A 22,798-nucleotide genomic window follows, 5' to 3' on the forward strand; every position below is an offset into this window, starting at 1 on the left:
TCATCTCTTTTCTGATCTAAAACAAGAGCAGCAAAACTGAAGCTGCTTTTCAAGGTTAGGAATATTTCTTAAAGATGAACCTAATTATGCCATCATTTAAGAAAAACTGACCAAAATGGCCACAATTACAGTGCAGGAGTATGTGTCTCCTCTATGAAACGTTTTGTAGCCACTAACACCGACATTGAAGACAGTGTAAGAAAGCTTTTGTTCAATGTAGATTGACCATATTTAAGAGGTAAGAAGGACCCAGATTGAACACTCCCATAGAGGTGAACGATGTAGCTCTTCCTCCTGAAGAAATATTTTTATTTTGGAAAATGCCTGCTTCCTTAATTCCTTCTTCTTGCTGCAGAAATGAGATACTAATCCATTTTATTATTATCACAAGTATCACATGGGGTCGCATGAAGTTCCCTCCAGTCCTATTTGAGGAAATGTGAGTAGCCCAGTGTGCATCTGGTCAGAGCTCTTCATATTTCATTGAACAAGCGTATCGTGCACAGCTAAAAGGAATTTTTACTTAGTAAGTGATGCTTCTCATGTAATTGCTCTTGATAGATCCATGCAAGTTCAGTCTCCTGTGCTAAACAAAGCCCTGTTGCAGCAATCACAGTACATTTATAATTAGCTTAATAAAGTCCCTTTGTTATATTGTTCTGCAGATAGAAATACTGTCCTGCAAAATGACAGACAGTTTTGAGTTGCAATTAAGAATTTAGCAAAATCTTGATAGAGCAGATGGAGGACATTAATATGAATTTACTGTGAAAGAGTAGCACAATGATGGTGACCACATGGAGAAACAATTAGCCATAAACTGAGAGGGCAGTGACATATATCCTTTGGAAAGCATTTGCATGTGCTGCACTGCACATTTACATTTTTGTTGGGTGCTGATAAAAATGTAGTTTATTGTGAAATACATGGTATAACTCCCCCCCCCCATGACTATTATAAGGCCATCTTCTTTTGTGAACCTGCAGTTATGTACAAAAAAATTCACAAGCATATACACAAAATGTCTATCATTTGTCCAGCTATCATCGATTTATTTTTTCCAACTATGATGACAAACACAAATTTTCAAAAATAAGATCAGCCCTCAGATCAGATGAGCAACCATGTACATCCATCTTTAGTATGTGCTTAAGAAATTCCTTTGTGAAATAGTCTCGCATTATAGACAAAGCAATGTAGTCCTAGAGTCTAGGTTACATGAAAAAGAGAACCCAAACCCTCTAATGATTCACCTCCTACTTCACCCCCTCATCGCTTTGCTTTACACGAGTCAGCAAGAGCTATTTCCAGAGTGCTGGCAGACACATCAAAGTGACATCAGCAAACACTTCATTATCACTCTAAGTGTAAATTGTAAAACAGAACAATGGTTTGGGTTGGAAGGAACCTTAAATACCATCTAGTTCCAACCCCACTGCCACGGACAGGACACCTTCTACTAAAACAGGTTCCTCAAAGCCCCATCCAGCCTGAACTTGAACGCTTCCCGGAATGGCACATCCACAACATCTCTGGGCAACCTGTTCCAGTGTCTCACCACCCTCACAGTAAGGAATTCCTTCCTAACATTTAATCTAAACCCACCATCTTTCAGTTAGAACTCATTCTCCCCTGCCCGGTCACTACACGCGCTTGCAAAAAGTCCCTCGCTATCTTTCTAGCAGTCTCCCTTCCGTACTGGGATGAATAAATCGTTCCCTGGAGTAGCTCAAGGCTATGTCCTCTCATCCTGTCACCGGTTAGTTGCCGGAGAGAAGAAGCGGGCCCACGAGGCTACACCCCCCGCAGGAAGGTGCACACACTTGGAGCTTCAGGTCCCTCTGCCGCCCCCCGCCGCCATCCCGCCCGGCAGGCCCGGCACCCGCGGCGGGGCGGGAGGCGCGGGGCCTCATGGGAACTGTAGTTCTCTGTGCTCCGCCGGCGGGCCCCGGGGCGATGAGAGTTCCCGGCGTGCTTCGCGCGCAGCGCGGGGCGGTGGGCCCGGGGCGGAAGCGGACGGACTACATTTCCCGAGGTGCTCGGCGGGCGGCTCCAGCCGGACGGGCGGGCCGGCGCGGCGGTTGAATGCGGCGGGCGGAGCGGCGCGATGGAGCTGGCGGCGCTCGTCAGGAAGCTCGGTAATGATGGCTCCTCTCCCTCCCGGGCCCGCCGCCTGCGGCCCAGCAACGCTCTGCGGGAGCCCTGCCTCCCCTGCCCGGGCTCCGCCGCCCCTCGCCGCTCGTCTGCCCGCTGCTCTTCCACTCCGCTCCCCGCGGCAGGCGCGGAGGGGGCGGCGGCGCTGCCCTAGTGGGACACGCTTCCATAAGGAAATGCCAAGGCTTCCCCTTCAGACACGGTGTCTTTCCATTCAGGGGGCTTGGGTAACTTTTTGTTCGGTTGGTGGGTTCGGGGCAGCTTTCCGTACCCACCACATACCCTGGTAGAGGTTCCGGTACCAGGGTAAATCCGTAGAGGCGCATTTGGCACCGGATTGTATCAGTACATCTTATAATGTCTCACTGCTTTATAATCAAACAAACACTTCATGAGGTTGTTGCTGACGAGTGCTAATCGTATTTGTTTTCCTGGTAGGGATAATACTGGCAGCTTGTAAGCTGGCTGTTTTTCACTGCATTTCTGGCAGCATTCTGTTTCTCCAAATAAGAAAGAAGTTATGTCAAATAATTTTATGGGTTTCTTAATCACTTTTTTTTGGGCAGGTCATGAACTGACAGAGATAAGAGAGCGATCTTTGAAGGCTATTCTGTTTAAACTTGACCACAACTTGATTTCCTATGCTGATCTGGTCCATGAAAAAGCACTTTTTCGTAACCTTTTGGAGTGGTTCAATTTCCCAGTTGTACCAATAAAAGAGGACGTGTTAAATTTTGTGAACAGTTTGATCAAGGTATGACATACTAGCATTCATTTATTTTTAAACTGTGTGTTTTTAGAAGGCTGAAGCTACTTGGATATTACTTGACTTTGTATCTCCATGTAACGAGATTTTCAATGTTTTACAAAGACAGGAATAATGAAGCCACTGTGTGTAGATCAAAATTAAAACAATTACAGCGACTTCAAATGGATGAGACAGCTGAGAAAAATGTTTTTTTCTGGGTCTCTGCTTCAATTTCTCAGCTTCTTCAGTTTGTGCTCATCTAGTGCTTCATTTTTAACTTGGAGCATGATTTGCAACTAAGCATTTGCATTGTTCCTGGAAAGTAAAGATTTGAACATTGTTGCAACTAATTTGAGAAAATATTACAGAAACTTCAGATAACTCAGATTTTTACATGCTTGTGTTTTAATCGCTAAACTGCAACTATGCAGAGTTAAAAAACCAACTCATCCTTGATACTGACGGACAGATGTCAGGGTTTAACCCCAGCCAGCAGCCAAGCCCCACACAGCTGCTTGCTCACACCCCACCAGTGGCACTGGGTTGGGAGAGAGTGGGATTGGTAAAAGGGAGAAGACTCATGGGTTGAGACAAAGGCAGTTTCATAGAAAAAGCAAAAGCTGCACGCACAAGGAAAGCAAAACAAGGGATTCATTCACCACTTCCCATGGGCAGGCAGGTGTTCAGCCATCTCCAGGGGAGATGGCACCCTCACATGGAATAGTGACTTGAGAAGAAAAGACCATCACTCCACGTGTCCCCCCTTCCTCTTCATTTCACCCCCTTTATAGACTGATCTGCTGTTGGAACAGCTGATCTTTAAGGTTGCTGACAGATGATCTTTAACCTTCCAACCCAAGCCTTTTTGTGATTCTGTAATATCCCTCCGCTCAGTTAGGGTCACCTGTCCTGGCTGTGTCCCCTTCCAAACTCCCCTGTACTCCCAGATCCCTTGTCAGGACAGCAAAAAAGCCTTTGGTTCTGTGTAAGCCCTGCTTAGCATTAACAAAAATATCTCTTTATTATCAACCCTGTGTTCAGCACAAGTCCAAAACACATCCCTGTGCCAGCCACTGGGAAGAAAATGAACTCTACCTCAGCACAATGGTCTAAATGAATAAAGGCAAAATATAACTTAAGAATTTCAATTTTTTTTCTTTCTTCCCCCTGCTGTTCTCTATTCCCTGCCCCCCCCCCCCCCCATCCAAAGACCTTAAGACTCTTCAAACTAACTTGGTCAGTTATTTATCTTAATGTAGCATCCACCTGCTGCCCAGAAAATGATTGGAATTGGTGCAGTGGAATTCTTCTCTCAGCTTCGCTCCGACGTGGATCCAAATTTGCAGGCCATAATTGATGGGATTGTGGACAGACTGTTCTTTCTTTCTTCTGAACTCCCTTCTAGTTCTTCAGTATGTTATCAAGCTCAGTCTCAGCCTTCAGTAGATCAACCAGGTAAATTACCCTTTTAAACTGTAATTTATTTTATATTAAAATAAAGCAAATGAAAAGACTTTGAGAAGTTGATGTTTTCTGGCATAGCAGGCGAATTATTCCTGAGAGATCAGTGAAGTGTGTGCTAATCAGATTCTGCCAGAGACAGCGTGACCTTAGCTAAATCACCTGGTGGCATTCCTATAATGGAATTCCATATCCATTTCCTCAGTGTAGAATATCTGTTTTCTCTAATGTACAAAGAGCATGACACAACTTTCAAGGACAGCTTTATGGCAGCAAGTCTGTAGCAAGTTTAAATAAATCTGTAATTTAGCCAGTATGCTTTGCTGCTGTTCTTTGTATAGTGGGCTCTAGCTTGGAAAGCAATTCAAGTCCTATGACAAAAGAAAAAGAAAAAAACAATAGTTGATCCTAATAGAATGATTTTTGAACCTACAGTAGCTGTATGCTCTATGTACTTAGTATTGGATAAGCATTTGTCATAGAAGAATACATAAACTTTCTTTAAAATGTCACATTATGTGTGAAGTGCTATTGCTTGCATCTGTTACCTAGCTCATTATCTGTCTGTTACAATGATTTACATTTCTTCCTAGATGCAGTCTAACCCATTTGGTTCTCCTCTTCTGCCTTAAAAATTTTGGAACAGAGTTTGGAGGAGAAAATTACATATCATATTACATTACCTCCTGCTTATTGTGGGAAAGAGAGTGCTGTTACACAGTGTGTGTAGCACTAATGACCACACCCCTGTCACTCATCTCTGCAGTCACAGAGATAAAAGTAATTTTTTGGTGGTTTCTGCCACCTCTCTAATGCTTGGAGATTTAGTTCACTAGACTTATGTGCCTGGTGATTAATTTTTAGTATTTTTTCCCTCCTATGCCCTACACAGGAGCAGATTTTTACTTAATTTTTCTACTGTATGGAGAAGAATAATCTTCTACATGTGCATTCTTAAATTATATCCTTCTGAAACTACTCAGTTGAAGTTATTTATACTGTAAATTGTGTGCATGTGTGGATGGAATAATCCTAATGGTTCCTAGCAGGAGTGTTGTATTTTTCTTTCTGATTTAACTTAAGTTACTGGAAAAAATTACTGTAAACTAATAACCTGGCATTATCTAGTTTGATCCTTTGAACCAAATATTATGGTCTGGAGAGATTGCTTTTAGTGTTAACATTTCTTGTCTATTTTTTTATACAGTTTGCATATGAATGACATGGGGCAAAATACATTTATATAAGAGGGCAACTTTCTAGGTGACCTAAGAAGACAGCAGTGTGGTAGAAAAAGATTTTAAGTAATAAATTTTAAAAGTTAATTTTATTACTACATAGGTAGATTAAAGGAAAGCCATTTATTTGGCTGTCAGTCCTCTATCAGGCTGTGTAATTGTTGCTGCTATTGTTTGGATGGTATGCTAGTTAGTATAAAAAATGGAGAAAAATGCACCCTTTACAGTTGCAGAATATGATTTAAAAAAAACCAAACATGGACACACTCTTTTTACTCCATTTTTCTGATCATCTGAGACCATTTTAACCTATTAAGGAAACTGCTTTAAAACTCAAGGGCAAGAGGGAGGTAGTTAAGGAAAAGCATGAAAATAAATTCAGGAGTTTTTTTGTGCATGTGCATTTTTTAAATTTACCCCTTTTTTTATTTTAATTTTTATTTTAGTTCTGCCTCAAGAGGAATTATTCACTGGATATTTTTGTCAAAGTAGAAGTCATCTGCCGCAGTTAGAAATATCTCCCAAAAGAACAGTTGGTATGTGTAGTTATAAAAGAGTATGGTAATTACAGAAAGAACTTGGAGTTGTAATTCAGATGGAATTCCATTACAAATGTGGATAGCAAAATTGGCTCTTCTTTTTCCTTTTGTTATTCTGTGAAATCTAACACCACAGAAGCTACAATTATAATGCTTTTAAAAATGACATTCATCTTAATAGATATTTCCCTTTTCCAGTAAATAGTGTAACTCTTTGGAATATCTAAAGTACATTAGAAAGTGCTGCAGTTTTAAAAATTACTTAAATTGCCACTGTTTTCCAGACGATCTGTGTTTCATAATCAGAAGTGGCTTAAAGGATTAAGTATGTTTTGTCGTTTTATTTCAACAAAACTTAGTCTGAAATACCTTTCTACTTTTTAGAAAAGTGGTTTAGGTGCTAGGGGAATCTTTGCTTTGTATTTAAATGAAAACCAGTGTTATGTTTTGATTTTTGTTTTTGTCAAATGATATGGAGTGTTTCACTGACAACCACAGATCAATAATATTTTGGCAAGTCTTTGCCTGTACCAGTATTATACTAGTAGCAGCTCACAGGAGAGTTTCTTATTCAAAATACAGTATGGTGCTGAGATCTAGATTTTAAAATGTGGCTTTGCAGTTACTGTAGGTAAATCACCAGTTGAGTTTTTAGTAGTGTATCAACTATCTTAGGAACTGCACAATAATTATTACAAACTTTTAAGTTAGAAATAGCTTTAAAGATATTTTCATTACAAAGTTATTATGTGTCATAATTTTGTAAGAAAAATAATTTCTACTGCTTGAAGAGTATAACCATGAGGTGAATTTTCCATTTTTTGGAGATCATGCTAATGGATAAAATATTCTTTAGTAGCAGATAAAAAACTTATGATTTGATTGAAAGCATGATGTGGCAGATTGAGTATTCTTCCACTAATGTGCTCATTATTTGGTAAAGCTTTCCCCAGTAAACATATTTCATTAGGATTTGGTATGACCTTGGTGATGTTTCGGTATTTCTGAAAAGTCTAAAAGCATTTGAATTTGTGCAAGCCTGTGCTTACTAAAAGCTATCTCTGTATAAGATAGTATATTGTTTATAGGTTTTTTATTTTGCCTTGAATGTATACAATATAATATTTCTATAAAATATATTTCAAGACATCTGCTCTGGTTTTTTTTGCAGTGAAATGTTTGAAATTTTCCACCTTTCCTTGGCTAACTCTGACTTCAACAGATAGACATGTTCTTTCATCAAATGAAAGGTGCAGTAATAGAAACATTACAATTTCCTTGTAGTTTTTCTTTTTCAGGATTAATGGCTATAATTTTCTGTCTTTCTGCATCGTGAGCTTGTTCTTGTAAATAGCCCAGTGAGCTAATTTTTGATAAATGGTCATAAAATCTGGGCTGAAGCTGGGCAATATCACTCTCCATTTTTTGTGTTTAAATCAGAGTGTCTTTGGGTCTTTTGTTCATGACACTTCAGTCTGTATTTTAAATTTCTTAAGTGGATCAAAGATTTCCTTCAGCTGAAATAAAATAATTATTTACTTTACCCCCATGACCAGTTGGTAGGAAAATCCCTACTTTTAGTAGTAGCTTTAGGCCAATAAGTTTAGGTACAGGGCCTTATCCAAGCATTGAGTCATTCCAACTGACTTTCTGCAGTGACTTTTTTTTTCTTTAATTTAGAAAAAGTGTTTGAAGTCCCCCAAGGGAGAGTTCTGTAGTTGGGATTCCTTATGCGTTGTCACAGAACTCTGATAGATTTCTAGCATAGTTTTTTTTGTGGGTGTTTGTTTTTTCCTTTTGAAAGATCTCTGAAGCTGGAGAACCTGTTTAATATTTAATTTCCTTTATGCCAGAGTATAGAAGAGGAACACAGATGTGTAACACTGGACATATTTGATTTTTTACAGTGATTTCAGAAACAATGGTTTCTGAAACAATTGGAAAAAGTGAAATAGACTGTCCTAAAGATTCTTATAATTAATTAATATTCATTTAGAGAATAGCTAATAAATTTCTCCCTTTTATGGAATTTCCCACTTATGTAATGCAAGTGCTTTGAAGTTATACATGAACCTTAGTAATGAAAGAAACTTTCTTACTGGTATGAGTTATATTACTTGCTATATACCACTGAGATAATCACTAGCTTCACAGGGAATTTCCAGTAGATCTTATTTTAATTTCAAATTCAGAATCAATAAAGTTATTTCTCCTCTTGTAACCAAATTTTACTTGTGGGAATTGAGTTTGTTCTTTATTGTATATATAGCTAAGGAATAATTCAACTGAAAAAATAATATGACAATAGAATTACAGAGATTTTTTTCTTTAGATTCTCCAGTGTTGTGATGATAACTTTCTTGTAAAGACTTGTTCAGGCTAATAATTACTGGTTGGTTTTCTTTTCATTTTAATACATATTTAAATATGAACTTGTAGCTCTTTGAGAAGTAACAACCAAAGTTTAATTTGGAGTACATGTGAGCTTCTTCAGGATGTGATTATGCAAGATTTTCCTGCAGAGATCTTCCTTCAAAGGCCAAAGATTGTACAGGCAAGAATTCACATAAAGTTTTTATTGGTATAAGCTGTGCCAAGGATGAATTGATGCAAATGATTCAATTTGGTTTTAAACAAAATAGTTAAACAGAAGTACCTTCATGCTAACTCCAGGTGCATAGGAAAGGGACATTGTCTATATATTGCAGTTTTAAAGTTTTTTGCTTCTAACAATGTATATTGCTAATCACTAATTAAGTGCTTTCTGAAGGAATACTTTGTTTCTTCTGAATAAGATAAATGGTGTGGCTGTTGTCTGCACACCCTCCAATGGGCTCCCATAATGAAAGTGGTAACTTTATTGGAAATATAATGTGAAACTTGGCTTCTTCCTTAGGCCTGGTAGTCTTGCATTCAGTAATGAAACAGTAGTTGAGCCTATTTATTCTTTGCTGTGATTTTGAAAAACACTTGGAAACATTTTTGAACTATATTTAGTGTAAGACTTGCTGGCATGGTTGTTCATGATGATGATTAATGTTCAGGTCTTGATGGTGGTGGTTTTGTCTTTGCAGAGCCTTTTATCTCTTCTAAATTTGGCTTTTGGAGGAGATGGGAGACACCAGTTGGCTTTGCAGGCTGTGTCATGCTTGCAACAGCTCTGCATCTTTTTGAGAACTAGGCTTAACTTCCATAGAGATCCAAGTTTTTCTTCCTCAGAGCAAGGTAGGTATTTTTAAGTATTTGAGATACTGTTGTTTTTACTACAGATAAGATTGTCTAAAATGACAGAAAAAACCAAAACCAGAACCTTATGGCAAATGTAATCTTGTGAAATTGTTTTGGTGTTCAGTGCTATTAATATTAATTTAAAAACTTGGAATACTTGCATTGTTTTAATGTACTTATTCAGTTTTACTTTCCTGTGATTCCCCATTCATCAACTTCTCCCAGTATCCAATTGTTTGTATGTCAGCAGGGGAGGGATTTTTAACTAAAACGAAATTGAATCTGTAAAATCAAAGTGGGCAAAGTTTCAGAAAAGCTTTCAAGCTATTAGTACTTAACAATGTAGTTACTAATTTCATGAGCTCTGTGAACTTTCTTTTTTTTTTATGCTGATGGCTAAAAATAGTTTAATCATTGTTTTTAATTTTGCAGTCATGAGGGATGTTTCACAATGCTCTTAATGCTTAAATGTTGTAGCTTTAATGGTGTAGATTCCTTATAATGGTCTTCTTGTTTCTATTCTGTCATCTGAATTGAGTCAAAGCTTCGTTTCTATAAATTGGTAGTCTGGTTCTCTTCATAAGATTGCCCCTATATTTGGTGTCTTAATAAATGGTACTGGCTGCTAATTCAGTTATAACATCAAGTCCAATAGCCTTACCCAGACACTGTGTTTCTATTTTTAAAACTCAAGATTTATGATTCAGCTGGAATCTTCAATGGTGTTTGCCTTGGAATTTGGTTTCCAAACTCTGCTACTTGCCAGTTCCAGGTCATCAGTATTTACCTGGTGTTTTTTTCCATATCTTGCCTTAGTTACTTTTACTGTTTACTACGTAGTATCTTTCAGAATTATGGATACTTCTAAGGGAAACTATGTTCTTTATGTTACACAAAGGCACAGCTTCCCAGAATTCATCTATATCTTACTGTCAAGAAGCGAGGGGTGCTCCTGGTTCTCAGAATCCGTCACCTGGAAGCAGCAGTCCTCGGCCCTCTGTAATTGGACGGACAGTTCAGCGTCCTAGAGGAGATGGTCAAGATTGGGATGCAGTATCTTCTAGGTGAATGAAACAGGAAATCACTTACACTTCAGTTAAAAACATTTTAATATGGGATTATATTATCAGCTCCTTGTCAGTATGTGGATTGATGCAATGGTTTTGGTAACTTGTGAAGATTGAACCCATGTTTATGAATTAAACCTTTCTTGAAGTGGTGTTCAGAATACATAAAAACATTGCCACATTTTGTACCCAACCACCATTTTAAACAAAGTCTCTTCCTATCAACTGTTATTACTTGTGCATGTATTTGTAAGACACAGAAAAGCATATATTCAGTCTATTGCTGGAGAGTCAGGGATTTTTCTTTTTTTCAGCAGATGACCTCATAAGTTCTTTTAAGTGGAATGGCCATCCTGTAGGTAACAGTATATAGTATTGTCAAAAATGCTCTGCTGTATAAAGATTTCTATTGAAGTCTTTAAAATTTGTTGTTAATTGTGGCAACAAATTTCAGTTCTATAATATTTGTGTAAATATTTGATTCTTAAATGAAATTATAAATAATCTGTATATCCTCAAAATGTAGAAGTTTTTGTGTGTGGTTTTGTTGCTTGTCTTTGCCCAACTCAAAGACTTAAAGCTGCTGTTCAAGTACCAATGTCTTCTAGTATGTGGGATTTTGAAAGTCCTTGTAAATCTGTGTGCTTGTTGGTAGTTCATTTGAGTCTCTGTGATGTATGGGCTTAGTGATTGAGTACCTCCTAGGTGTTCAAATAGGCTGTGATGAGAATAGCTCAATTGTAAATACGTCTTGACAGTCATATTAAAAAGTTACTTTTATTGAAGTCTAATATATTAATTTTTATCATGTAACTAATATGGCACTGCCAATGAATTCCAGGCTTTATGTCTTCTAGGCCCTGGCCATTTTCTGAAGCTGAACAGTTAACAGTTTAATAGCAGCTGGTGTATATTGTGCAAGAGAGAGTGATGGCCTGGCTGTCAGTCTAGAAATGAAAGCTGCATAAGAATAAGTACCAGTTCAGGTAGTGATGAGACTTCTAGAAACCAGGGAGTGCTAGCTGTTTATGACTGCACACCTTTATCTTCTTGCATCCTGTGTGCTGCAGTAGACCTACTCACTGCCCACAAATCTCATTTCTTACAAAAATATAATTTAGCCTAGAGGTAGCATAAAGAACAACATGATGTTGAATAGAAGATATGATAGAGAGAAGTGACAGTAGTGTTGTTGTTCAGACATTTCTTTTTGATAAGGAAGAGCTGCTTTTAGTGAATCTTGTCTTTTCTTACAAAATTTTTATGTAAATTTGTTTATTGCTATTTATTTGTATATTGTTATTCTATATGTAACTCTTCTTTTCCTTCTTCTTTAATCTTGAGACTCTTCAATCTATCTGTTTGTCTGTTTCAAATTCTGCCTGGAAACTTAACCTTTCCTCTTCTGAATTGTTTTTGTGATTGATACCTCTCCTTCCTTTTCCTCTGGTAAGTTCAGCCAAACCCAAACTACATATTGGTGAACTCTTCTGTTTTGATAGCAGGTTTTCTGTTGACTTCTTAATCAGTCGGGATTTAACTTCTTATACATTTTTACATCTTTTACATTTAATTAGAAAATAGAATATAACACAGTCATACTACAGTTTGTTGTTAATTGTGGCAACAAATTCTTCAGCTTGTTTAAAAATAAAAAAGGGAACCAACCAAACCCCAGTTATTAGTCATACAGGTTTTTAAAGGATATCAAGATTGCTAAACATCGTTTGGGATAAGACATCTTTAAAAATATGTTCTGATTTTTATTAATTATAATGCTGATAGTGTAATTAGATTATTGTTAAAAATTAATACAGTTATGAACTATATATTGTTCATAATATATGAACCATATATATTATATTTAATGATATATTCATATACTATAGATCAAATATTTCATCATTTAAAAAATGTCTATAATTTAATAGCATTCCATATACTTTGTAGTATATACTTGATTACATTTAAGGATTTCTTGGACAAGGAAATACTTCCTGTTTTACAGTGCATACGGTAGTCCTAAGGAGTAAACAGAGCTCATGCTTCTTAGTTTTTCTTCTAAGGATTCTTGTGGCTAGCTATATAGAATGGTTTTAATATAGTAAGAATAATTCAGGCTGAAATTTGATTTAGTAACTTGTATTGCTTCAAGCAAGTGATAGATTTTGTTCATAAAAAAAAAAAAGAAAAAATAATTTCAAATCAACTGATATTTCTCGTGATATCGTGTTCGTTGCATGTGTATTTCTTCCAGTACACAGTGCTAAGTGATTTTGAAGATGATTGCCAAAACATTTGGCATTCACTTGTTGTGATGCTACCTGTTCTGACATTTAAAAAACCAATGAAACAAAATCTCCCTCTTCTTGCAACACTGGTAGATAGCAGAGAAAGTTTGGGATGGGAGGAAGGATATGCTTAAAGCAGGAGTCATGAAAACACTAAATGCTGGTTGTAACATCTGTACATATGTGTTTTCTCTTTTCAAGAGTTTATTATGTTTCTTTTTTTTTAAATTTCTGTTTTAAGTGGAAACAGTACTCAAGCAAATGCAAACTCCAGAGTCTCTCTGCATTCCCCATTTGACGTAGGACATACTGACTTACCAGATACTGAAAATGAGGACACTTTGGAATTACAGATGAAGCAGCTTAGCCTTCCTCAGTTCTGTGTTTCCATCTTGGAAAATGCAATACCTCTTCTAAGAACAGGTAAGAAAGTTTTGAGTTAAGTGTTTAACTTGCATATCTTTCCCATCCTTAATACATGATACTCTTGAGAAGTTGGTCAATGAGGTGACTACCTCAAATAAATAAGGCACAGATGACTACTGATGTACTGTGGCTAGTTGCAACAGATCTTTTCTGGAGACTTTGTTCAGGTCACAAAGCTTGAATCTTCTGATTGATTTCCAGAATTGCTGCAGAAATTTTAAGTGTTTTTTACTGACAGTGGCAGGAAGTCAGTGTTTGGTGGAAAAATGGTGTGTCAGGATAAAATGTCATTTAGGAAGATGGAAAAATAACCACTTTTAACCAGAGGCATTCTCCAAAGGATTTGTTTAGGCATAGAGTTTTCCTCCTGTTCAAGAACTAATAAACAAAAATTCTGGTGAAAGGCTTGTTTTTATTCTTACGACTGCAGTAACGAGTGGTTTAAGGAACATAAGTAATGATAGTCTAATTGTAAATTTTAATTTATAGAGGTTCTAAATTGAAAAGCCCTTTTGGAGGACAATCTTTTTGCTCCAAGGTTGTCTAAAATTGTATTTAACTGTAAAATGTTATGTAATTCAAAACAGGTATTGGTAAATGTGGTCAGGGTTTCAAATATAGGAGCTGGAAATGTGCATCTGTCTATGGCTAGAATACTAAAAGCTAGAGGCTTAACTTATATATATATATAAAAATAGTATGAAATGTGTATGAAAATTATTCAATTCTTTTTGTTTTGTTATAAAACAACTAAAATGAATTAAAGTTTTGTTTTTCCCTATCATAATAATGGTATTTAAATATTAATTAGTCACAAGCACATTCATGACTTCTAGCATCTTTTATTTATAATGTAAAACTGCAGAAAATGTATTTTCTATCTTTTCCATTTCTGTTGCCTGTCACTTCAAATCTGCAGAGTTAAAAGACAGTTTTTCTACATTTCAAGGTTCTTTCTTTCAATCTTATAATAGAATTAAAATAGTTTTACTTTCTGGAAATGTGGACCTATCTTTGTTTATCTTCCCCTTAGGTTTTTTACACTTCTTAAACTCTCCTTGGTGATATTTCTTCATTCTTCCACTATGCTGTAATGAGACACAGATTGTAGAGAAGCTAATATTTTTATCCTGTTCCTGTTGATCTGAAAGCCTGTGATCTGAAGGCACACTGTGAGACAGTGTGATATTGTGAGACAGTAACACACAGTTTCTCATGTGGTTATATTTTCGGTTGTTATCTTTAGTGAAATCAACAGGCGTTTTTATGAAGATTATTATCAACTTATATGGTAGAGTGTAGATTTTAATCTAGATGTTTAAATTACTGGGTAAAGGAAAAACCAGTAAGCTTATTGTAAAATTTGATGCCTTTTATTTTGCAAAATGATGTGTATTTTAGTTAAGCTTAAATTCTGTTCCTTGTGGAGATGCTCATTGAAATTTTTCTTCCTTTGTGCTGATCTGCCTTGTAAACAAAGTCATTGCAGAAATCAGTAGTGGTGTGGGCTTGTTTTGGTTTTGTGGGGGGTTTTTTGGGGATTTTTGGTTAAAATGGAGAGATTTATTAAGTTAAATTGGCCTAAAACAATGGAAAACAGAACTTCTGTGAGATAAGTAACACCAAGCTTTCAAAAAGACTTTGTGCCATTTTCTGTCATTTCTCACCCAAAGCAGATCCCTGAAGCTACAAATTGCAGAAGCTGTGGTCATTATCACTACACATCTAGTCACATACAGAGATAAATTTTTTTTACTCAAGTATATCAACAATGTTTCTGCAGTGTGTAAAATTTACAAGAGATAGAAAAATCCACAAAGAAATTGTTAAATTATAACAAACAAGTAGAACTTTATCTTTTTTAAACAGATTTTGTTTTGAGCATTTTGAAGGATGCAGAATTTTTCATCTTAGTTAAAAGATACATTGAAAATTCAATGCTGTTGTGTGAAATCCATCTATGATTTTAAATAGAAACATACCATCAACAAGTAACTAAGCCAACAGTTGCACTACATTGATTATTTAAGGGAAACTGTCACCGTATGATTCCTTAAGATGTCAGACAGTTTTGGCATCTTCACTTGCGTGAGGTTGAAAATATTTGGTCTGGCTCCAGATATTCTGCCTTGTTCTTCATAAAACCTTCTACCTCCTCTGTTTTCTCATTATGTGGGTACATTAGGAGGAGGTTTATATTTGTAGTAAATGTAGGCTGTAGATTTCTAAGCTCAGGCCAAGTTTCTTTGTGGCCACATATTCAAGCTTAAAATTGTACAAAAGATAAAAGCTACTAATGGACCAGATTAGCCTTGTTATTAAGAGACACTCAGAAGAAGAAATGAAAATTAATAAATACCAGCCTACAAGCAAAGGGGAAAGTGTTACAGAGAATTGTGCAAGTAGCTCAAGTGAGTATTCATCTCTTTGTTTTTTGAAAGATCTCAAACAAAATAATCTGTGAAGAAAGTCACTCCTATACCAAAAATGCAGATCAATGGGAATAGGTAATATATAAAGAAGATTTGTAACACTGCTGTCTGGATGGGGGAAATTAGTGACTTTATTATGAACTTTAAAAAGTTCAGTAATCAGATTTACAGCTGTAGTAAAGTTCACAATTATTTTCTTAAGTAATTTTGCAATAGGTTTTAAGGAAATTAATATTTTTTCTAAGTATACAATTACTTTAATCTGTTGTGACTTTGGCTAGTTGTTTTCTTCTCTGATTTAGAGCTATTAGTTGTTGAGGATAGTTAGCATTAGTTTTGTAGAAGCATATAGGAAAATTAAAATACCAGAATTCCATATGAGGAATAATCTCTTGTTTACAGTTGTGTCTTGTGAATATCAAAACATAATATTTTGTCTATATTTGAATTTATCCTCTCATTTGTGTAGGCAGTAGGAGAGTGACAATGGAAGTTCTTGAACTGCTTGTTGAAGATATGTCCCTTATTGGTGATGCTATTTCTGAAAATGTTTGGGAAGATGACAGCCTTTTTGCATTGGAATTGGTAAGATTCTTCAGGTTTTGATCAGCCATATTTGTCTCCTTTGATAAGCTTCTGACACCTTCTGCAGCAATTCAGGTAGCTAAACTTCTGCTGAGCTGTGCATTTGAAAATTTTAAGTAGTTTTTTTACTAGTTCTATCGATGGCACTTTTTAAAATGTAAATTATTTTACCAGACAATACTTGGAGTTTCACCTCAAGAGAGTAAGCAGCCATTGAGAGAAACACATGTAGGGAAGGGAACTGAGGGAAAAGCACTGACTAGAAATGTGGGACACCAATTTGATGTACATAACAACTTTCCCTTTCTTTACTCCTTATAAACTATCTGTTTAAAATTGGGGAGATAACTGTTCAGATCCAAGACTGGAATTCTAAGATACATGGTATCCATTTCCTACACAGGAGTTGTAGATCCCTGCACAAATCTTAGATATCTTAACAATGTTGCTTAGGTGGGAAACAAAGGAGAGGCCTTTTTGGCCCAACAGAGATTCAAAGCATTAAGGTGCTGTTGACTAAATATTTTAAGTTGCTGAGCACAGTTGAGAGTTGTTATGTACATGAATTATAAAATTATTGAAAACAGATAAAATTATTATGACTTGCTCTTTTGAAGACAAGTGAAAGCTGAAGCATAAGCTGGCATGGCTCAGGCATGTAACAAACATACCAGAGTTACAGACTGAAACTTGTCTAAAGACTTGAATTAAACGTACTCTTAAATGCAGTTGACTTGTTAGAATTTTCAGTGGAAAATACCACTGAATATGAAACAATAACAGCTGCAATATTAATTAATTAGAATATTGCTTTAGGCTTTCCTGTTCTCTATTTTATAATTGTTAATATTTAAATTTATAAGACCTTTTAGGGAATGAGAATTTTTTCTTTTAATTTAATCTTCCAATCTGTGAAAATCTATTATAATCGATCAGCATCACATCAGTGTTCAAGATTACTTGCAGAACATTTAATCTCAGAAGCTTAATATCTCTTCATCTACTTGTACTATGATCTGAATCAGTATATTTCATTGCTCATAAATATGTATACCATACTGATTATTATTAGTAGGATAATGTTTGTTTCCAGGCTACTAATAAACAAACTCCTGCAAATAAGGTGAGTAATAGAACACAGTTATATTGATTTTTTTTTTTTTAAATAGGAGAGAGACAGAAAAAGGTTTTGCTGTTTCCTTTGAAAATCAATAGGGATAAAAACTTCATTGATGTTTTCAAAGTTACTGTGAATTGGTTTGGGAAGGGTTTTTTTTAAAATTTTAAGGTAAAGCTTTATTAGCAGGTTCAAAACAGGACTTAATATTTCCTTATTAAGACTGAACTTCAAAACAGGCAAAATTTCAGAAGGTAAAAAGTGTAGTGAGCAGAAATAAAGGTGGTGGGGGGAGAGAGAAAAGTGGGAGAGGAAAGGGGAAAGAGCAACCAGGAATGGGTAATTATTGAGCAAAGTATTCAAAACTAATAGTGAAAGTAGGCTGAGGTCTAGGACTAATGCCTAGGTGACAAAAACATTGCTATGTATTTTGCAGGATTTATCCAGTTTTAGCTTATGTGGCATAATTGTGCTGATGATGCTGCAGGTGCTGTGTAAACACTGTAAACAAACAGTGATGTTTCATTTTTTTCTAATTATTGTATTTCTGATTTTGTTTTCAGAGAGACAAATTGCTTCTGGTCTTGGGTTTGCTTGGAGAAACTATATTATATCACAAAAGCAATATAAGTGCAGAACAGCCTAAGGTGATGCTGGTGCATCACAGGATGGCATTTATTAGTATTTCACTCTTCACTGTTAGGTTGCTCCAAGTACTTCTCCCTGTAGAAAAGGTATGTCATCACTAATTGTGAGTGATTGTCTCTTGGTTTTGCATTTTAAGAGGGCAGTAAGAGATACTTTGCTCAGGGATGAATACTGAGAAAATAGGCACTTGGACAGAGAAATTAATCTGATTTGCACTGGGTGATATATGATCACAGATGGCAACTTTGTCCATTCTTCAGTTACCAGTGTATTCTGCAGATTACAAATATTAAAAAAAAAAAACCAGAACAGTTTTATTACAGTTTTTAAATGAATTTTTGAAATTCAGTATTCTTTTTCCTCTTGTAGTGTTTTTTTCTGATACGATGTATGGTTTGCAAGGCTTTGCTGCCCCCTGCTTTTTTGTAGTATGCATGCAAGTAAGAGTAGCATTATGTAACATGTAAAAATCATTACTCTTATTCTGATGGAATGTAGTAATCAATTACATTTTGTAAATTGGAGTGATTTTAACTATTCTTTGCTTCCAGTGCTCTTTTAAAATTCTGATGTAGCTCTTGGAGTTCAGGGTTTTTTGTTGTTTTTTTAGTGGGGAGGTTTTTGTTTATTTTAATTTCAGTTGGGAAGATCTGATTAAGTTTTTGTGAGATGGAAAGTGTTAGATGTGTAAACCTGAATCAGTTTTAATTTTTTGGACCAGTTTTTAGTGGAATGTAGCTTTTTGTAGACATTAGTTAATCGGATTAGACAATTAATTTTCAGTTACAGGGTTTTTGTCACAAATATTAAGTCTTGTACCTGAAAATAAGTGTAGATGTACGAATCTAATGACTTTTCAGAGTTTTTGTCTTTTATGTTCTTGTGTACCTAATACAAAGTTTCAATACTGTGTATAACAGTTCAAACAAAGTTACTGTATTTGAGGTCAAAATACAAGTTGAAAGCATGTACACTTACAATTAAAAATAAAAGAAAAAAATCAAAAACAACAAGAAAAATCCCAGTCCTTAGTTTGCAATATGACCATGTGGAATTGTAGACAGCTTTTTTAAATGCAGAAATAATTTTGGTTTGTGTACTCTCTGCCATCTGGTGGTCAGACAGTGAATTGACTCCGGCCAGCAGTGTGCCGTGCCTGGCTCATACACAAGTTTTGTGACTGGTTATCAGACTGCAGGTCTGATATAAGAAGTGACATCTAAATAACTATCACTTTTAATAAAGAAAAAACAATTCTTCCAATAAAATTCATTTAATGATATGTGTTTTCTAAATTTTAAGTAGCAGCAACAATGATTGTACTTGTTGAATGACTGGAAGTGCTATTGTTGGTTTTACTGTATTTTCAGGCTCTTATTCTGACAGTTGCTTTTTTTTCCAAAGGCGAGTAAAGTTACACAAAAGAGTTTGCTGAATGCTTTGTTCCTTCTCTCACTGGATATGTCATTCTCCTTGGAATATCCAAGCATGCATGAATCCATTGCAGCCTATCTGGAGCAGATGAGTACTGAGAACTACAGTATTTATAAGCAAGTTTCAGAAGCTGCATATTCGATTGAATGCACTTGTAGCTTTATGGTTGAAGTTCATAAGGAGGTGTGAAACTTTATTATATAAAATATTTCCTGTAGGCAAATTTCTTTCCTTACTTTGTTTTCTCTCTAGTAAAAATTAAAGTCTAACATAGTAGAGGAAGATCCCCAAGTATAATATTCTGTATGATGCAAGGTGTAGTTAATTTATATTTGTTTTCATTAATACTAGTCATGATATTGGTAAAAAATCTTATCTGAAGTAAAAACAAAGAAATAAACAATTGGAAATTGGAAATGGGCACAGGACCTCTTATGGGCAAAGAAAGAAGCGGCAGCAAATACTCTGCTTATTTATACAAACAGATACATGTATATCAATATATATCTTGACATATAAGACATGTTTATTCATATAATACACTATTTATTTTATATCTATTAAAATATATAGTGTGGTTGTATGTAAGTTGTCCAGGAGTTAAATATATCATTCTGAAAATTTTAAATCCCAAGTACTTTGGCAATTGCAGCTTTAATAAACAACTACTAGACTGGCTGAGGTTTGTATTTCACTTTGTTATGAAGACAACTGCTTTATTAGTTAAGAGATTCTAGCACAGTACTGAAATATTCTTCTCCATTATCCAAATGGATAAGCAATTTTGCACAATACTGGTTGCATTGATACTAATACAAATGAATAACATACAGAATATAAATATAGTGCTGTCTTAAATCAGAATTAATCTATCCTTTTTCTAGGCAGGTTATGAAGTTAATAGAAGCAATACTTTGCTCAGAAAATGCTCTTTACAATGAAATTAACTCCATCAAATTTAAATGGCTCATGTTTAATGTATTTGGTAACCAATATGATGAAGACATATGTACTCAAAAAAAAAATCTAACTTGTTTATTAACAGTAGTATGTTTAAAGTTTAATAGTTACATCTTTTATTATGCTTCTTTCACATAAAATGCATATTGATTAAAAAATAGTGATCTGAATAGTGTTAAAGTGCTCGTGCTGTGAAATGTTGGACACATTATTCCTACTGAGTTTGATAGAAGTTTATCTGGACTCAGCAGCTGAAGGGCTTTCAGCTCCCCAGAAGAGGTTCTAAATTTTTTTTTGTTGGAATGTATTGGATTAGTTAATTATAAACTTCTCTGTGAAAGACTGAACAAAAACCTACTTAGTATTCAATTATGATAAATTTGGAAATATTATGCAGTAAAATTGCATACTTTTAATTTTTACTAATTTTGTTAGTTTCATTTTTTCTCTTCATTTTACTTCACAGGGGGACAAGAATCTTTCTGAATTACTAGAATTGGCAGATCAGGCTTTGAATAGTCTACCCTTCCACCTACACTTTCCCTTGCTTCAAGAATGCATTCACATATGCTCAAATATGTGAGTACATTACTGTTTAAAACTCTGCTTGAGAAAATGTGATTTTTCTTTCTTTTTTTTTGTGGATAAAGTTTCTCAAATAGGACCTCACTTCTTTATTCCTTGTAGGAACAATTATTTTCTTTTAGCCATTGAACAGGCTGATTTGTGCCGTTCTGTGGTGGTTTTCCTGAAAACTAAATTTCAGTTGCTAAAAAGTTAATTGTATTCTATGTATAAGCTTTTATGATTTTGTGTGTAAAGTATGTGATTTATAAGGAAGCAATCTTAAACACTTCGACTTGTCTTTCAGTTTTCTTGAAAATCCTTTGCCCTGAGTATATTTGTATCATTTACTTTTATTTTACTTTGAGAAATCCTAAAGGACTTCCTTTATTGTAGATGCTTTATATTGCAGCATGGCATCTCATTTATTAAACAGCCTATTTTTATTGCTTTTGCGATTTTTCCATGTCTCCAGTTAGACAATATGCTACCTTATGGTGCCTGAAAAAGTTCTTGAAGAACAAAAATTTAATTATATACTGATTCAGAACTTGACTGTAAGGTTTTTTTTCAAAGGAGACTGCATTTGAGAGCTGTCCAGTAAATGTTCTAAATGATGAAATTTATAGATGTTTTTCAATGTTCTAATACTTTTAGAGTTTATCATCGCTTGGTTGATGTTTCAGGCAACAGGAAATTAAATTTTTTAACTAATATCAATTCCCTTCACGATAGTGAGATGAACTTTAACCTCTATACTGAAAAAATTCTAAAACCACAGGTGTTTTTTATAATCATATATATGGTCAAATATGTCTACTGAAGCTCAATAGAATTTTATGTTTTCAGATGAACATTAATGTATTTTAGGCTCTTAATTTTGATGAGAGAGTTTTGAAAAACTATGATCTTTTATTACCTACATGCTTAAAAGAATAAAAATAAAAATGTACAAACACAAAGATTGATACTATGATTTTGGCAAATATGTTGTCATCTCTGAACTTTTTACTGTTTTCCAGCATGTATACCATTACAGGAAGTATTTTTCAGAGATTATCCTGAAATGTAACCAGAAAATTTCTGTAGGCATCTTTAGATAATGTAAAATTGGTTTAATTAACTATTTTTCATTTTTAGTTGGAAGTCTGCTGAAGCCAACTCATTGCTTCAGGTGGAGGGTCAGAAGTTGCTTCTCCATCTATTGTCTCATCCTTTGTTGAATATAAAAGCTGAAGCCTATCACTGCTGTTTGGAAGTGGTTAAGGTTTGAATTAATGCTTACTTAACACTCTTGGTGTTGCACTCAATAATGCATGTTATATGGTTTTGTCATTAAAAATTTTTTTAATACAAATTCTCTTTACTGTGTTATATGCTGAAAAATCAGTGTAAGCCTGGGCTTGCAGTTTGCTGTTACATTCTTGGTATTAGAGCTACTTGTTTAGGTTAGACTTCAGGTACTGCACTTAAAAATGGTATGTAAAGAACATGTAAATCCTTTTATATACTCCTAATATTGTTTGTTGTTTTGTTTTCTTTGGGGTTTTTCCCCTGTTCTGGAGCTGCATTGTGTGTATCTTGGATTTTTTTTTTACATGGGTATTTTGTCATGGCCTTAGTTTTGTGTAATGATAGCCCAAGGGATAAAGAGCATGAACTTCCTAGAAGTATGGCATGAACTTCCTAAAAGTGTGGCTGTACCCTATGCTGGGAATGGCAATGTCATATTTATCAGGTCATTTTGTGTATTCCATAATATTGGCTCACAAAATAAAAATTATTTTTGTATTTTGATATAATACTTGAATTAAACTTTAATTTCCTATAACAGATATAATCTATACCTAGTGTGCTTGTAGCACAATCCACAAATGTATAAATATGCCAGAGCTGGTCTCTCTGG

The 22,798-nt window shown here is 35.2% G+C and overlaps 1 protein-coding gene across 2 annotated transcripts in view; it reads left to right on the plus strand.

Annotated features, from left to right (window-relative positions):
- The first annotated feature begins 2,008 nt into the window (after nucleotides 1-2,008).
- RTTN (rotatin) overlaps nucleotides 2,009-22,798 on the plus strand; it is a 79,545-nt gene continuing 58,755 nt past the window's right edge. Inside the window, exons 1-14 of one of the 2 annotated variants that reach the window (XM_077183792.1) lie at nucleotides 2,009-2,138; nucleotides 2,721-2,908; nucleotides 4,162-4,357; nucleotides 6,048-6,137; nucleotides 7,312-7,390; nucleotides 8,580-8,694; nucleotides 9,215-9,365; nucleotides 10,267-10,432; nucleotides 12,968-13,149; nucleotides 16,054-16,169; nucleotides 17,850-18,020; nucleotides 19,339-19,551; nucleotides 20,795-20,907; nucleotides 22,033-22,159. In XM_077183792.1, coding sequence (XP_077039907.1) covers nucleotides 2,108-2,138; nucleotides 2,721-2,908; nucleotides 4,162-4,357; nucleotides 6,048-6,137; nucleotides 7,312-7,390; nucleotides 8,580-8,694; nucleotides 9,215-9,365; nucleotides 10,267-10,432; nucleotides 12,968-13,149; nucleotides 16,054-16,169; nucleotides 17,850-18,020; nucleotides 19,339-19,551; nucleotides 20,795-20,907; nucleotides 22,033-22,159 — 1,938 coding nt within the window. In that variant the 5' untranslated portion in view covers nucleotides 2,009-2,107. The remainder of the gene's footprint in view (nucleotides 2,139-2,720; nucleotides 2,909-4,161; nucleotides 4,358-6,047; nucleotides 6,138-7,311; nucleotides 7,391-8,579; nucleotides 8,695-9,214; nucleotides 9,366-10,266; nucleotides 10,433-12,967; nucleotides 13,150-16,053; nucleotides 16,170-17,849; nucleotides 18,021-19,338; nucleotides 19,552-20,794; nucleotides 20,908-22,032; nucleotides 22,160-22,798) is intronic. The other variant, XM_077183801.1, reaches the window with a different exon arrangement.

This window comes from Agelaius phoeniceus, chromosome 1 (assembly GCF_051311805.1).
Source record: "Agelaius phoeniceus isolate bAgePho1 chromosome 1, bAgePho1.hap1, whole genome shotgun sequence".
Lineage (NCBI taxonomy): Eukaryota > Metazoa > Chordata > Aves > Passeriformes > Icteridae > Agelaius > Agelaius phoeniceus.